Below are 14,715 nucleotides of genomic sequence, written 5' to 3'. Positions count from 1 at the left end.
CTTTTCTTTTCCTTCAGCTCCAGTTTCTATCTTGCCCCAAAACAGAAGGGGAGTGGCTTTAGGAGTACCGTCTCCCGCCGCCTTCTTAGCAGAAAGGAGACCAGCGGGGAGCAGTGGCAGTCCCCGCCAGCAGCGGGCTCGAGCCCGGAAGCTAATGGTGCTCCTGGGGGCGGGGCCGTTCGTGGGCGGAGTCGGCCTCTGGCCCTTCGTGGGCGGAGCCGGAGGCCGGAAGTGGCTCGGCGGACAGACTGTAGTCGGACCCGCGACGCTGACCCGGGTGCCTTGTCTCGGGCCTCAGAATCCCCATTCCCTGCCTTCTCGCCGCCCGGGACGATGGTGGCCCGCCTGCTGCTGCGCGCCTGGACTCGGGGCCATGCAGTTGGCCCGGGGCCACTGTGTCGGCCCCTTAGCTCGGACTTGGGGTCCGGAGAGTACCTGCAGCGCAGCATCGTGCCCACCATGCACTACCAGGACAGCCTGCCCAGGTGAGCCCGGCTTCCCGGTCCCCGCTGCCCTCCAGGACCGGCCCCAGCCTTCACTGCAGCCAGTCACTCACGGCTCTTCTGCTGTACCCACTTCCACCCGAAACCCCTCCCCGGGATGCTGTCCTAACACGCAATCTGGAAATCCTGTCACTTTGAGAGTCTCCTGGCAGAGAAAACGCAGTACATTCAAGTTCTCTACCAGAACCGACCCTTTCCCCCCAATTGCTCTCTCGGATTCTTCATCTTGAACCCCTCTCGAATTCTCTCTCCAGTGACCCAACTTCCACCCAGATACCGAAGAGTCCTTCACATTTTTTTTCCTGGAAAATGCCCAACCTGCATATCTCCAACATCACCCTTACCCCTCCAACTGGGGTGCCCCCGAAGTACTTTCATGACTGCCCCGCGTTCCAACCCAGAATATGGACAGGCCAGTTCCTGATACATCGTAATTACCCTGCCTCAACTTTCCCCAGCACTCCACCCTCAGGTCTGTCGCTCAGCAACAGCACACTTCTTCAATGTTCACCTTACCCTCCCCCAACATCAGCACTCTTAGTCCCGGCTTCACCTGGAGGCCCTTCCCCCTTCCAAACCTTTCTCAGCTACCGCTAGGTTTCTCCCCCTAAAATATCCTTTCTAACCCACCTTACCCTCTTCAACTCCAGCCCCCTCGCAGAATTCTAGACACCACCCCTCAGTGCCCCTCTCAAATTCTTACTCAGCTTGGATCCTGAACTTCCCCAAATTCTGCTATTGTTCTGTATTCCTCCTCACCTTAATCTCTCTCTCCACCTTCTAAAACACTTCACCCTGAGTCTACTTCCCTATGAAAACCCAATAAATCTTCCTCTCCCTTGCCCTCACCCAGTATTTTCTTTTTTTCACCCAGTATTTTTTTTCTTTTCCCTTCCTTCCTCCCTCCTTCCCTCCTTCCATTCATTCTTTCTTTCTTTCGTTCGTTCTTTCTTTCTTTCTTTCTCTCTCTCTCTCTTTCTCTCTTCCTTCCTTCCTTCCGTCCGTCCGTCCTTCCTTCCTTCCTTCCTCCCTCCCTCCCTCCCTTCCTTCCTTCCTTCGAGGGAATGCATGAGGGGAAGGGCAGAGAGAGGTAGAGAGAGAGAATCCCTAGCAGGTTCCTTGCTGTCAGCACAGAGCCTGACACAGGGCTTGTTCTCAGAAACCATGAGATCATGACCTGAGCCAAAACCAGCAGTCAGATACTAAACCTACTGACCCACCCAAGCACCCCTCACCTAGTATTTTCTTTAATTCAACTCTCGGTTTTCCCAGTCTTTCAACTGCCAGCTTTAATCTGAGCTGCCAGGGCTCCTTTTTCAGTGAGAGATTTCCTGAAGTTCTTTTACCCTCTAAAACTAGACTTAAACTAATCTACTTGCTCACCAGTTAGTCCCTGGTGCCAAGTCCCAAATTTGTCCCGAAGACCCTTCTCACTTCCTTTCTCACCAAACTGCCATCCGGGATCTCCCAGTCCAGGGGCTGGAGGCCAGGGCTCCCCATCCCATGAACAGAACAGAGACTGTATCGCAGGCAACATCCCTAACTACTAGGGTTGCTATTTTTCTCCACATCCAGCAGCCGTTTAACCCACTGTCATCCCTGCCCGCCCCCACCCTCTCAGGAATATTACTTGAGGTGATTCTTGTGAAATAACTGCAGACATCTAAAGTGGACTAAAATGAGATTTCTAGCCCCAACCCCACTGCTTAAATTTGGCAGGAGGACGGGGTGCCTGGGTGGCTCAGTCGGTTAAGTGTCCGGTTTCGGCTCAGGTCATGATCTCACGGTTTGTGGGTTTGAACCCCCCATCGGGCTCTGTGCTGACAGCTAACTCAGAGCCTGGAGCCTGCTTCAGATTCTGTGTCTCCCTTTCTCTCTGACCCTCCCCTGCTCGCACTGTCTCTCTCTCTCTCTCAAAAATAAATAAAAAGCATTAAAAAAAATTTAGCAGGAGGAAGGGAGAGAAAGAAAAAGTGGTTTTTGTGCCTGTGGGCGAAGCCTGAGGCACACCTCCTCTTTAGTGCCCTGCGTGTAAGCTGAGCCTGTATGTGGGGGAAAGGTGAAGAATGACAGAAGCTCTCTTCACTTGCCAAGCCCATTAGCATCTGACTTTCAGGCAGTCCTGGGCTTAAGATCAGAAGGATTTTCTATTAGAATTGGAAAGCTGGTAGTAATACTCAAGATCATTTCCTCCAAACGGCAGCAGAAAAACATGTTGGAACTGAGCTGTAAACAGTAACACTGAGTCATCAGCATCAATGTATAACTTTCAGCAAGGACACTCACGCCTCTGTTAACCTCAGTTATAACCTGTGGTTACATAAGATGGGATTCCTTTATCTCTGAGATTCTAGGTTGGTAAAATGTATGATCTTTAGTACTCATTTTGATGTCTCGCTTGGTGAAAAACCCTGGCTTTGAAGTCTGGTAGAACTTGGCCTCAGATTCTAGATCTGATGCTTTGTAATGTCAGGCAGTTCTGTTAATTTCAGTGAGCCACGGTTCTTCCCTGCACAGTAGGAATGGAACACACACCGGATAGGGCTAATGTGAGGATAGAGTGAGGTGAGATGCCAAAAATAGGGAACTATTCTAAGTAGTTGGCCTGGGGAAGGACTAATCCCTTTGTGGTGGTCCAGTTGGATCCTCCTCCCTCCCTCTTCCTGTTCCTGTCATGTCACTGCTGCCTTAGGACCTGGTGGCCTCCGGCTCACTTTCCTCTAAGAACCTTGCAGTGTCATTTGCTTGTTTTTTAGGTGTTAAGATTTTTTTCTTTGCTCTTTTTTAGTGTGTGGTCAATATACATCACGTAAAACTTAACTTTTTAACCATTTTTAGATATATAGTTCAATTAGGTGTTATTTTTAAGGGCTATATTTATATACACTGAACAGTTAGCCTCAGAGTATAAAACTGGAAGTCTTGAGGGGGAAAAGGGTGGGTCAGCCTGTGCTATTCATTCATGTTAATTTGAGAAACATTTCTTGGTAAGGATTTGGAGACCAGTCAGTCATGCTGAGGAGTGTACATATAGGGAGGAGATTTGACAGACAGTTAACATAGAATGTGATAAATGGGAAGCAGCACTTCATGGTGGTTAAGATTGTCAGCCTGAAAATAAATGGCTGCAGTAAGAGGCAAATGAGTATTTATTTGGGATTAAATAATTGCAGTGCAGGGAGCATAGACTCAAGTAAATACCCAAATAGGATTCCCACTTGTAGGGTAAAAGCAACAGGTTTCTGTAAGGAAGAGGTAGGGGGCAGTTACATGAATTAAATTAAAGGGAGGAAAAAGGTTTTCTATACATGTTTACAAGCCAAACTATTCCAGGTTATATATTAATTGCTGACGTTTCTGTTTTTCTGGAATGTCCGTAGCCATCAGTCTTGTGATCAGGGTGTTTGTTCTCCTGTTGACTTCTCAAACAGTTGTTTAAAAACAGTTACCATTCTGTCCAGAAGGTTTTGGCCATTTCAAACAAAAGCAAGTAAGGCAGTTTCTCTACTAAGGCTGCTTCAACTCCATTTTAAAATGGCTCTAGTTCTGTCAGTTTTTCACAAGATCATGAGGCAGGAGTTAGATCTTATTTTTTAAAATGCTTTTTAAAGTTTGTTTATTTATTTTGAGAGAGAGAGAGAGAGAGAACATGAAAGCAGGGGAGGGCAGAGAGAGAGAGCGGGACAGAAGATCTGAAGTGGGCTCTGTACAGACAGCACACAGCCTGACGCAGGGCTCAAACCCACAAACCGTGAGATCATGACCTGTGCCCAAGTCAGATACTTAACTGACTGAGCCGCCCAGGCGCCCCAGATCTTATTTTTAATCCAGCCCCACTTCATACTAACTGCATGGCTATAAGCAAGTCATCTAACCTAAAAATTGGGAGGATTATATTACCTTTCTCTCAGGATTGTGAGAATTAAATTAAGCCTCATATGGAGCACTGAGTACAAATCTGGTAAGTACCTAGATATCCGTAAGTACTGTAGCTGCATTAGGCGAACATGTTGCATATACATGATGTGCTTGACGACAACTCTTGTGTGGAGGTCGGAGTGACGGTGCCTGGGGACACTTCACAGAGGAGGTGACGTTTGCAGAATTTGAAGATCACTAAGTGAGAGACACAGAGAAGTGAGGGAGGGGTAGAGCAGCCAGTGCCCAGGAACAGAAGCCTGAAAATGCATGACATGTTCAGAAATGTTGAGACGTTTATGGAGGGACTAGCCCAAAGTAAAGAATCACCGTTTGGGCCCTAAGTTATAAGAAGTGGGCTAGGGATGTGTGTGTGTGTACACTGTTTGGGGGAGACCCATTGTGTCTTTAAATATATATATATCAGTCATCATTTTAGTTGTATAGTTGACTCACAATAAATGTCCATCTGTTTTTTTTTTTTTTTTTTTTTGTCTTTTAATCTCTAATCACTTTAGATGATAGTCGGTGTTAAAACAGAATGGACAGGCTCTCTAGAATTCAAACAGGGGTGGAGACCGGAGGCCGGAATGTCCAGGGTATGGAGGGTAACAGGTAGAAACAGTAAGGTTCTGGGCCGCCAAGGCATGTCTTTGAAATGGATTGGCTTTATTCCAGTGACAACTAGATTGTAAAAATGACAAAGGGTTTTTCAGTTGTGTTCTTGGCAGGAAAAACAGTGGAGTGCCTGCTGCTTGGAAGCTGGGTAATGATAGTGTGTCACTTACACAAGGGATAATTAGTGAGGTAAATCTGCTTGCTGTTTACTTTTCTTCCATCTTTATTATAGCAGATAATGTTCAGATGGGGATTCTCTAGATTGTGGGCGGGGAAGGAGAGCCCACGTGGTCATGATGGGCCTGCCAGGCATGTCTCGGGTCCCTCACTCTACCTCTCTCAAGGCACCGGATGAATTACATCACAGGGAGCACAAGGAACTACAAGTGTGCAAATGAAACCATTTTTGGTATTCTTTAAGGAGCTGCAGAGAGTCTAGGGGGGACCTTGGGACTTGATTTCTAAAGATTAGAGAATCAGTGTGGACCATAAGTGAGCACTTACTGGCCTTTATGGTAGCAAGTTACAGAAACCCCAGTTAAACTGGCCTAAGCAAACAAGAGTATAGGGACTCACAGACCTGAAAAATCCAGGTTGGATTAAGGGCTCAAATGATGTCATCAAGACTCTTGCCTTTCCACTCAAAGCTGTACCTCTGTGTGATTCCATTGTTAGGCAGGCTCTCTCCTGATGGTGACAAAGTGGCAGCCATCTCGTAAGACACCCTAACCTCTTAGTGACCTCAGCTAGTAGAGCTTTGCCTTGCCCCTCCTAACTGTTCAAAACAAATCCTGTAATTAAGTTTTATAAGTTCACCCTAAGTCTCATTCGGTCTGAACCAGTAAGCTGTAAGCGCTTGGCGTCAGCTCCACCTGAACCAGAGGGACTTGAGTAGGAGGGGGGCTGTTTCCAGAGAAGAGAGAACACATGAAGGCAAGCCGAACAACAGAAGTGTGAAACGTTGTGCCAGGCACTGAGGAAGAGGTGACAAGCTAGTTCCCTAGGGACGTGAACAGGCTAGTGGCAGAATTTGGATCTGTAAGACTTGAAGACTGAGTAGATTTTAAAAAACCTAGTATTTAATTGAGGGCTTACTATGTGTCAGGCACTGTTCCAAGTCAGTGACATGTATTGCCTCATTTAATCTGCACAGAACAGAGGTACATATTAATATTTAAAAAATTTTATGCTTATGTATTTTTGAGAGAACACATGAAGGCGCAAGATTGTGCATGAGTGGGGGAGGGGCAGAGCGAGGTGGGACAGAGAATCTGAAGTGGGCTCTGCACTGACAGCACAGAGCCCGATGTAGGGCTTGAACTCACAAACTGTGAGATCCTGACCTGAGCCAAAGTCAGACACTTAACCGAGCCACCAAGGTGCCCCTAGGAGGTACATATTAACATTATCCCCATTTTGTAGATGAGGAAAGTCTGGTACAGGATGCGGTGATGTGCCCAAAGTCACATAGCTGTGAATGGTGAAACCAGATTAGCCACTGTGCAGCTATGCTGCTTTGCAAGGGGAAGACTCTATTCTGATATGTTTATGGCTTCCCATTATTGGTTTGTTTGTTTTGGAAGGAAATGAATTATCCAGTAATTATTTAATTAGTTTGGGTTATGAAGCTAACGGACCTCTTCCACATATTGTCACTCTTACACTTATTTTCTTTCCAGGCTGCCTATTCCTAAACTTGAAGACACCATTAAGAGATACCTCCGTGCGCAGAGGCCTCTCTTGGATGATGACCAGTTCAGGTAAATGCTGAGAACCTGGAATGACCACAGCTGGGTGGTTCAAGTGAGGCTGGCAAGTAGTAGCTTCAGGAAGTGCCTGGGATTCAGTTGGGTCTCCAACGGGGACCTTGCGCTTACATTTTCACGTTTAGGAAATAGATGTTTGCTCAGGAGGGGCTGAGCAGGCCCTGCAGTCAGTCTGTCTGACCACACTCAGCAGGCAATGGTTTACAAGCCAGGATGCCGAATGTGTGCTGTATCTTGTCAGGCGGACCTGGTGATGGTCCTGGCGATGGGTGCATGCTCTTAGAGGGAGTTCACTGAGGAGAGCGCGTGGCAGAGCCGCAGCGTGCTTGCTGAGCACGTGTACTGAGCCGGCTCGTATGCGGCCGCCCCCCACCCCAACTCGTTCCCTTCTGGGAACCTTACTGTGTGGCTTCATTTGGGAAGAGGGTTGTTGCAGGCGTAATTAGTTGAGTTCACACTGGAGTAGGGAGAGTCCTTAATTTGGAATGACTGGCATCCTCATAAGAAGAGGAAAAGAGACTCAGAGATAGCGTGTGATGATGAAGGCAGGGGGAATGCACCAGTAAGCCAAGGGATGCCCCGGACGGCTGGTCACACCAGAAACGGAGAGCGGGCCGTGGGGCAGAGAGAGAAGATGGCCCTGTCAACACCCTGCCTCTACTTCAAAGAGCTGTAAGAGAATAAATTCCTATTGTTTCAAGCCACCCAGGTTGTGGTATTTTGTGATGGAGTCCCAGGACACCGGTTCAGCATGGAATCGGAAAATAACATTGGATATTGTCAAAAGTGGGTTGCATTAAGCTCTTATACCCCGGTGTAGTTCATTTTTCCATAATGGAAGGTGCTGTGCAGATAACTGGCACTGTCACTGGAATCCGAGTCCTTCACTGGCGGTGATGGAAAATATAGATGAATTGTTCACAATCTAGTCCTCTGCTTTTAAATATTCCGTATTAGTCACTTGAAGCTTCTCTCAACATAGAAATGACTTACTAGCTGCCAGTTACTAAATGTTAGGTTTAAAATGATCCTGAATCCTTAGCTTTAAAAATATTTTTTAATCTTGCAAGGTGGTATATTATTTCTGTTTTACACGTGAAGGGACTGAGACTTCGAGAGATCAAGTCACATGTCCACAGTCCCATAGTTTGACAGTGACAAAGCTAGAATTAAAACTCAGTTCTCCTTGACTCCAAAGTTTGTTTCTCCATGCCGAGCTGCCTCCTAGATTACAGATTGTTTGTGAGAGGCCGATTGATCTTCCCAATCAGTCATTTTAAGAAGATATCCTGCATTTATCTGTTTGAGATCGGTGGCTGTTCTTCTGATCAGAGGGCCTTTCTGATCCCAGTCCCAGGTTCTAGGGTTGTGCTACAGGGGACCCACAGCTCTGTGTAAGAGTTCTTGGCCGTGAGTCTGGAAATCATGTGTCTCCTGCCATGGTTTGATTCGATCTCTTCTGGAACATTTCAGGAAGACAGAACAATTTTGCAAGAGCTTTGAAAATGGGATTGGAAAAGAACTGCAGGAGCAGCTGGTCGCTCAGGACAAGCAGAATAAACACACGAGCTACATTTCAGGTAGGCGGGCTGGGCTGTGGGCACAGTACCCCCTGAGCCCTCCGCGATGGAGAGTCAGGCGTCTTTTCTCCTGTTTCGGTCTCAAAATATTTTTGGCGAGACCAGCCCACCAGAGTAATGTCTCATCCTCTCTTTCTGAAGTAAACATGAAGGCCAAGTGATTCCTCCTCCACTCCGATCTCGCCTCGAGTCAGTGCTTAGAGGCAGTGTCTGGCCTGCTTGTAGGTAGGATCGAGACGGAGCCTAATCATTGGTGCTGTGTGAAGAGAATGCAGGATCAAGCCCTGTGTCCTGTGTGTGTCATCCTAGACCCCTCGCACTCTGGCCTGACTGCCCTCTCCAGCCTCGTCCCTTAGGATCCTCCCTGACACCCTCCTGCCTCAACAAAACTCCACTCACGGTTTATTTAGTCTTTCATTCTTCTGTGCCTTTATCCATGTTGTTCCCACTACCGTTTTTAACCTGTCAGATTCTTTCTTTAAGACCCAAGTATGTGGTTGCCCTTGATGGCGGGAGTGGGGGTGGGGGAGGGGGACAGGGAAAATGAGCAAAGGGAGGTCAAAAGGTACAAATTTCCAGTTATAAAAGAAATACGTCATGGGTTACAATGTACAGCATCGTGACTATCGTTAATACTAGTGTGTTGTATATTTGAAAGGTGCTAAGAGTATAGATCTTGAAAAGTGTCATCAAAGGAGAAGAAGATTTTGTAACAGTGTGTGGTGGTGGATGCTAACCAGACTTACTGTGGGGGTCATTGTGCAGTGTACACAAACACCGAATCACTGGGTTGTACACCTGAAGGTAACACGTTTTATGTCATTTACGTCTCAATTTTAAAGAGAAAAGACAAAAAACGTCCCAGGTGGGATGATTTTTCCAGGCAACCTTTCAGTTCTCCTCCCCCTGCATTCAGAGTTGGTTGTTTCCGCCTCTGTTTCCACAGGGCTTCTTCTAATTTAGTTTATATTTAATAAGGTTATACAATCACATAGTTTAGAGAATCAAATGGTTCCACCAGTCTTGTTTGGAAACAGCAACTTCCTGATCATCCCCTCGTTTCCCGCTTCTCACTTCTGGCTGCTCAGTCGTCTGCTCTCTACCCCGATTCTGCACATCGCATGCTTGTATCGCTGCTTCTTAACTTTTTCCGTTGTGGGCATCATCTGCTGATGTCTCACTGTGGCGGACCAGGACCGGGTGGTCCCTCGGGTCCCCACACACATACCAGTGTGCACGCACACGTCCCGTTCCCTGATTATCGCGGTGTGGTTATTTGTTATTTTGGTTTGCTCAGTACTAAGTGTTTATACTATTAGGACCGTATATACCGTATTGTCAGCTGAGCCGTGGAGCATCCTGAGATGGTTTTTCCTGTTCCTGTGTGAGCTTTTCCCCCCTAAGTTAATAATGATCTTCTACTTTATTTTGTTTCATTTTCTATATGCTTCAAAATATATTGGGGAATTTTTTCCCTCATCTTCATAGTCTATCTCCAAGTTGCTTTTTTTCCTGTTTGTTTTACCCTCTTTTCTTTCTTCAGATTCCTTATAATCCTCTGCTGTCTCAGGTTTGAGTGAGGTATTGAAAAGCTCTGCGGCTGAGGGTGGGGCTGGTCCCTCGGAACTTCACTGTAAGGTGACTCGGCTAAACCATGTCCCTGGGGCACCCTGTGTCAGTGTCTCTGGGTCAGACTCCCAAGAAAGGCTTTTCCATTAAGCTGCCGAATGGTATGTTCCCGGTGGCTGCTGTTGTAGGAGTAGCGTAGGGGACAAAGGCTTGAGACCTCAGCTGTGACTGAGTTAAGACTTAAGTTTTACTTTCTCCGGAAGGAAACTTCAGTCTTCTCCTGGAGTGGGGAGGGCGCGGGATCTGGAGGGTGGGAGTAGGGTCTAATTAAACAGACTTTCAACCAAATATATCATGGCTGCCAAATACTGAGCATTCGGGGGTTCTGCTGTGTAAGTCATGTTATCTCTTTGGCTTTCTCTGCCACTGGCTTAGGGTGGCATTCTTTTTTTTTTTTAATGTTTGTTTATTTATATATTTATTTAGAGAGAGAGAGAAGCTGAGAGAGAGGGAGAGAGAGCAAAAATCCCAAGCAGGTTCCTTACTGTCAGTGCAGAGTGCAACATAGGGCTCGAACTCACAAACCTTGAGATCATGACCTGAACCAAAATCAAGAGTTGGATGCTTAACTGACTGAGTGACCCAGGTGCCCCTGGTAGACACATTTTCTGATAAAATATTGCTTCTGGAATTTTTACAGGTAAAATATCCACAGGAATGCAGAAGGCTAGTTTGGATGATCCACATGCACTGTTATTTCTAATTGTTTTTTTTGAGCATTTCTTAAAAGAGGGACTACACAAATGTGCGGAGTACACAGAATGATGGTGAATACTCTCTCTCATGTTAGGGAGACAGTCAAGTGTGAGTGTCGTCCCTGAAAGGAGATAAAAAAAGAGAAATCCAAGGAAATGGGGTGGGAACTAACACCTGTTCTGATTGAGCGTGACTGCAGATGAGGTGTTTATTACTGTATTTCTTTGAGAGTCAAGAAAGGAAACTGAATGAGAAAGAAAAAGCAGTAAACATAGGGAAATGCAAATCAAAACCACAAAGATATATCCACCAGAATGGCTCCAGTCAAAACGACAGACAATAATAAATGTTTCACAGGACACGGAGAAATTGGAACCCTCATACAATGCTGGTGGTAATGGTGCAGCCACTTTGGAAGACAACCTGGCGGTTCCTCAAAAGGTTCATCATAGACTTACCACGTGACCTAGCAGTTTCATTCCTACCTGTTTCCTCAAGAGAATTGAGAATATCCGTTCACATAAAAACTTGTGCACACCAGCATTGCTCATTAATAACCAAAAAGTAGAAGCAATCAAAGGTCAGTCAACTGATGAATGGACAAACAAAATGTGGTATATTCATGTAATGGAACATTACTCAGCAATGAAGAGAATGAAGAACGGATACACACTGCAACATGACTGAACCTCGACAACACAGTCAGTGACAGAGCCATAAGCAAAAGATCACAGGTGATGCCGTGTACAGGTCATGAATTACTGGAGATCGAAAAAATAATTAGGAAATTTCACCCTCTGGGGGTTGATGTCATTTTTTTCTGCATATGCTTGTTTTTCTTTCTCAAATTTTATTTTTAGGGACTACATTAACTTTTTATGTTGTTCTTTTTTACTTTCCTTTTTTAGGCCCCTGGTTTGATATGTACCTAACTGCTCGTGACTCCATTGTCTTGAACTTTAATCCATTTATGGCATTCAACCCTGACCCAAAGTTCGAGTATAATGACCAGCTCACTAGGGCAACCAACATGACTGTTTCTGCCGTCCGGTTTCTGAAGACACTTCGGGCTGGGCTTTTGGAGCCAGAGGTTTTCCACTTGAACCCTGCAAAAAGCGACACTGATACCTTCAAGAGACTCATACGCTTCGTGCCTTCTTCCCTGTCCTGGTATGGTGCTTACTTGGTCAATGCATATCCCCTGGATATGTCCCAGTATTTTCGGCTTTTCAATTCAACCCGTTTACCCAGACCCACTCGGGATGAACTCTTTACTAATGAGAAGGCTCGACACCTCCTGGTCCTAAGAAAAGGACATTTCTATGTTTTTGATGTCCTAGATCAAGACGGCAACATTGTGAGTGCCTCTGAAATCCAGGCTCATCTGAAGTCCATTCTCTCAGACAGTAGCCCTGCCCCCGAGTTTCCCCTGGCGTATCTGACCACTGAGAACCGAGACGTGTGGGCAGCGCTCAGGCAGAAGCTGGTGAGTGGTGGCAATGAGGAGGCCCTGAGGAAAGTGGACTCTGCTGTGTTCTGCCTCTGCCTAGATGACGTCCCCATTGAGGACCTTGTCCACTTGTCTCACAACATGCTGCATGGTGATGGCACAAACCGCTGGTTTGATAAATCCTTTAACCTCATCATAGCCAAGGACGGCACTGCTGCTGTCCACTTTGAGCATGCGTGGGGTGATGGTGTGGCAGTGCTCAGGTTTTTCAATGAAGTGTTCAAAGACAGCACTCAGACCCCTGCCATCACCCCACAGAGCCAGCCAGCCCGCACAGACTCTTCTGTTGCTGTGCAGAAACTTAACTTCAAGCTGAACGATGCCTTGAAGACTGGCATCAGCACTGCTAAGGAAAAGTTTGATGCCACTGTGAAAACCCTCACTATCGACATCATCCGGTTTCAGAGAGGAGGCAAGGAGTTCTTAAAGAGGCAGAAGCTGAGCCCTGACTCGGTAGCTCAGCTGGCCTTCCAGATGGCCTTCCTGCGGCAGTACGGGCAGACAGTGGCCACCTACGAGTCCTGTAGCACCGCAGCGTTCAAGCACGGCCGCACGGAGACCATCCGCCCAGCCTCCATCTTCACCAAGAGGTGTTCCCAGGCCTTTGTCAGGGAACCCGCCAAGCACAGTGCCGGAGAGCTTCGGCAGATGATGACCGAATGCTCCATGTACCACGGTCAGCTGACCAAGGAGGCAGCGATGGGTGAGACGGGGTTGGGGAGCATGCCCCTGGGTCGTGTTGCCCTCAGCTCTGGGGTAAGCCTCAGCAGTATTCTACTCCGAGTCTGATTTCCACCACCACCCCAGTGTGATCCATGCGCCAGCTCCCAGATAATGATTATTTTCTGCCCTAGCAGTCTAAACAGCTGGACTAGCCACTAGGGATCAGAATGTTCTTTCCTCCAAAGCAGGGAGGGATGGAGAAATGCACCTAACTTCATACTTCCTTAAGGTCACTTTCAGTTGGGACACATGATTCTCCTCCTATTATTTATTGGCCATCTAACTCGTGACAGTTCAGGGTTCCTAAGCCTGCAGCCCCTCGTGCTTCACCTCACTTGTGTGTTGGCTCCCTCTAAATAGGCCATCTTGGAAGGTCTTCCCAAATCTAAGTGTCATCCTTATTTGCCTCTTTGTGGTAAAATTGGAGATCTGGAAAGAATTTGGAGGGTCATATAGTCCTGTCCTTTTCATGCAGCCAAAAGTTCTAGTAAAAGCAATCTCCCAAGACATTCTGGTCTCATCCTTCTCCATTTTAGGGGCAGGAAAGCTGAGGCCACCAGCCCAGCATTGCACCACAAATTAGCGGTAAAGCTGAGATTAGAACCCTCGTCAAATACCCTTTCCATTTTATTCCAGTGACTCAATCTTGTCTTTTACACCTGACTTGGACTTTGGGTTTTTTTTTTGTTTGTTTGTTTTTGAATCCATCTCTCTCTTTGTGCACTTTTCTTGACTGACTAATTCAGTTTCAGAATTTTTAAAGATTTAAAAAAAATTTTTTACATGTATTTATTTTTGAGAGACAGAGAGAGTCAGAGCACAAGTGGGGGTGGGGCAGAGAGAGAGTGAGACAGAATTCAAAGCAGGCTCCAGGCTCGGAGCTGTCAGCACAGAGCCTCACGCGGGGCTCGAACTGACGAACCATGACGTGAGATCATGACCTGAGCTGAAGTCGGACGCTCAACTGACTAAGCCACCCAGGCACCCTTGATTCAGAATTTTTAAAATCATACTTTGATTTTAGGCCCTGCTGCAGAGGTTAGCGAGTTGGAGGTGTATGTGGGGTTTTACTAAGGTCTCTTTTGGTTCTGGATTCTGAGACTCTGGTTTTCTATTTTGTCTGTGACAGGCCAGGGCTTTGACCGACACTTATTTGCTCTGCGGTACCTGGCAGCAGCCAAGGCAATTGTTCTACCTGAGCTATACCAGGACCCTGCATATGGGCAGATAAACCACAACATCCTGTCCACGAGCACGCTGAGCAGCCCAGCAGTGAACATTGGCGGCTTTGCCCCTGTGGTCCCTGATGGCTTTGGCATTGGGTATGCTGTTCATGACAACTGGATAGGCTGCAACGTCTCCTCCTACCCAGGCCGCAATGCCCGGGAGTTTCTCCAGTGTGTGGAGAAGGCCTTAGAAGATATATTTGATGCCATAGAAGGCAAATGCATCAAAACTTAGCTTCTGAGTGGGTGAACGACTTCCATCACTTCATTGACATGAAAATTGGCGCCTGTTAGCCAATAGGTGCTAGTATATGAACGAAACTAATCATGAGGTGCCTAAGCAGCCAGTGCTGTAAGACTTGAGCTTTAAGGTCATGGTTTTAAAGCTAAAGATGTAATTTCCATGTGGGACTAGATCACAACTAAAGATAATGTGAGATTTCAACTTTAAGGGCATTTAATCAGAAGGTGGGATTTGGAAAAATAACTCTCAGGTGTATTTATTGTTGAAGCAGAAATAAAATTTAATTGTTGCTTGGAGATGGA

At 46.7% G+C, this 14,715-nt stretch overlaps 1 protein-coding gene across 1 annotated transcript; it reads left to right on the top strand.

Moving 5' to 3' along the window:
• The first annotated feature begins 232 nt into the window (after positions 1-232).
• Positions 233-14,715, top strand: CPT2 (carnitine palmitoyltransferase 2). Its single transcript, XM_029949171.1, has 5 exons — positions 233-485; positions 6,719-6,799; positions 8,279-8,385; positions 11,619-12,923; positions 14,073-14,715. The coding sequence occupies exons 1-5, from the start codon at positions 334-336 to the stop codon at positions 14,402-14,404; spliced, it is 1,977 nt and encodes a 658-aa protein (XP_029805031.1). The 5' UTR covers positions 233-333; the 3' UTR covers positions 14,405-14,715.

The sequence above is a fragment of the Suricata suricatta genome, chromosome 8 (genome assembly GCF_006229205.1).
Source record: "Suricata suricatta isolate VVHF042 chromosome 8, meerkat_22Aug2017_6uvM2_HiC, whole genome shotgun sequence".
Classification (NCBI taxonomy): Eukaryota; Metazoa; Chordata; class Mammalia; order Carnivora; family Herpestidae; genus Suricata; species Suricata suricatta.
This window is presented reverse-complemented; position numbering and strand designations above follow the sequence as displayed.

Excerpts from the sequence above, each read along its gene's own strand:
- CPT2 (XM_029949171.1), top strand. The coding sequence starts at position 334 with ATGGTGGCCCGCCTGCTGCTGCGCGCCTGGACTCGGGGCCATGCAGTT. Across the intron at positions 8,386-11,618 it reads ACACACGAGCTACATTTCAG|GCCCCTGGTTTGATATGTAC; the intron begins GTAGGCGGGCTG and ends TTCCTTTTTTAG. Across the intron at positions 12,924-14,072 it reads GACCAAGGAGGCAGCGATGG|GCCAGGGCTTTGACCGACAC; the intron begins GTGAGACGGGGT and ends TGTCTGTGACAG.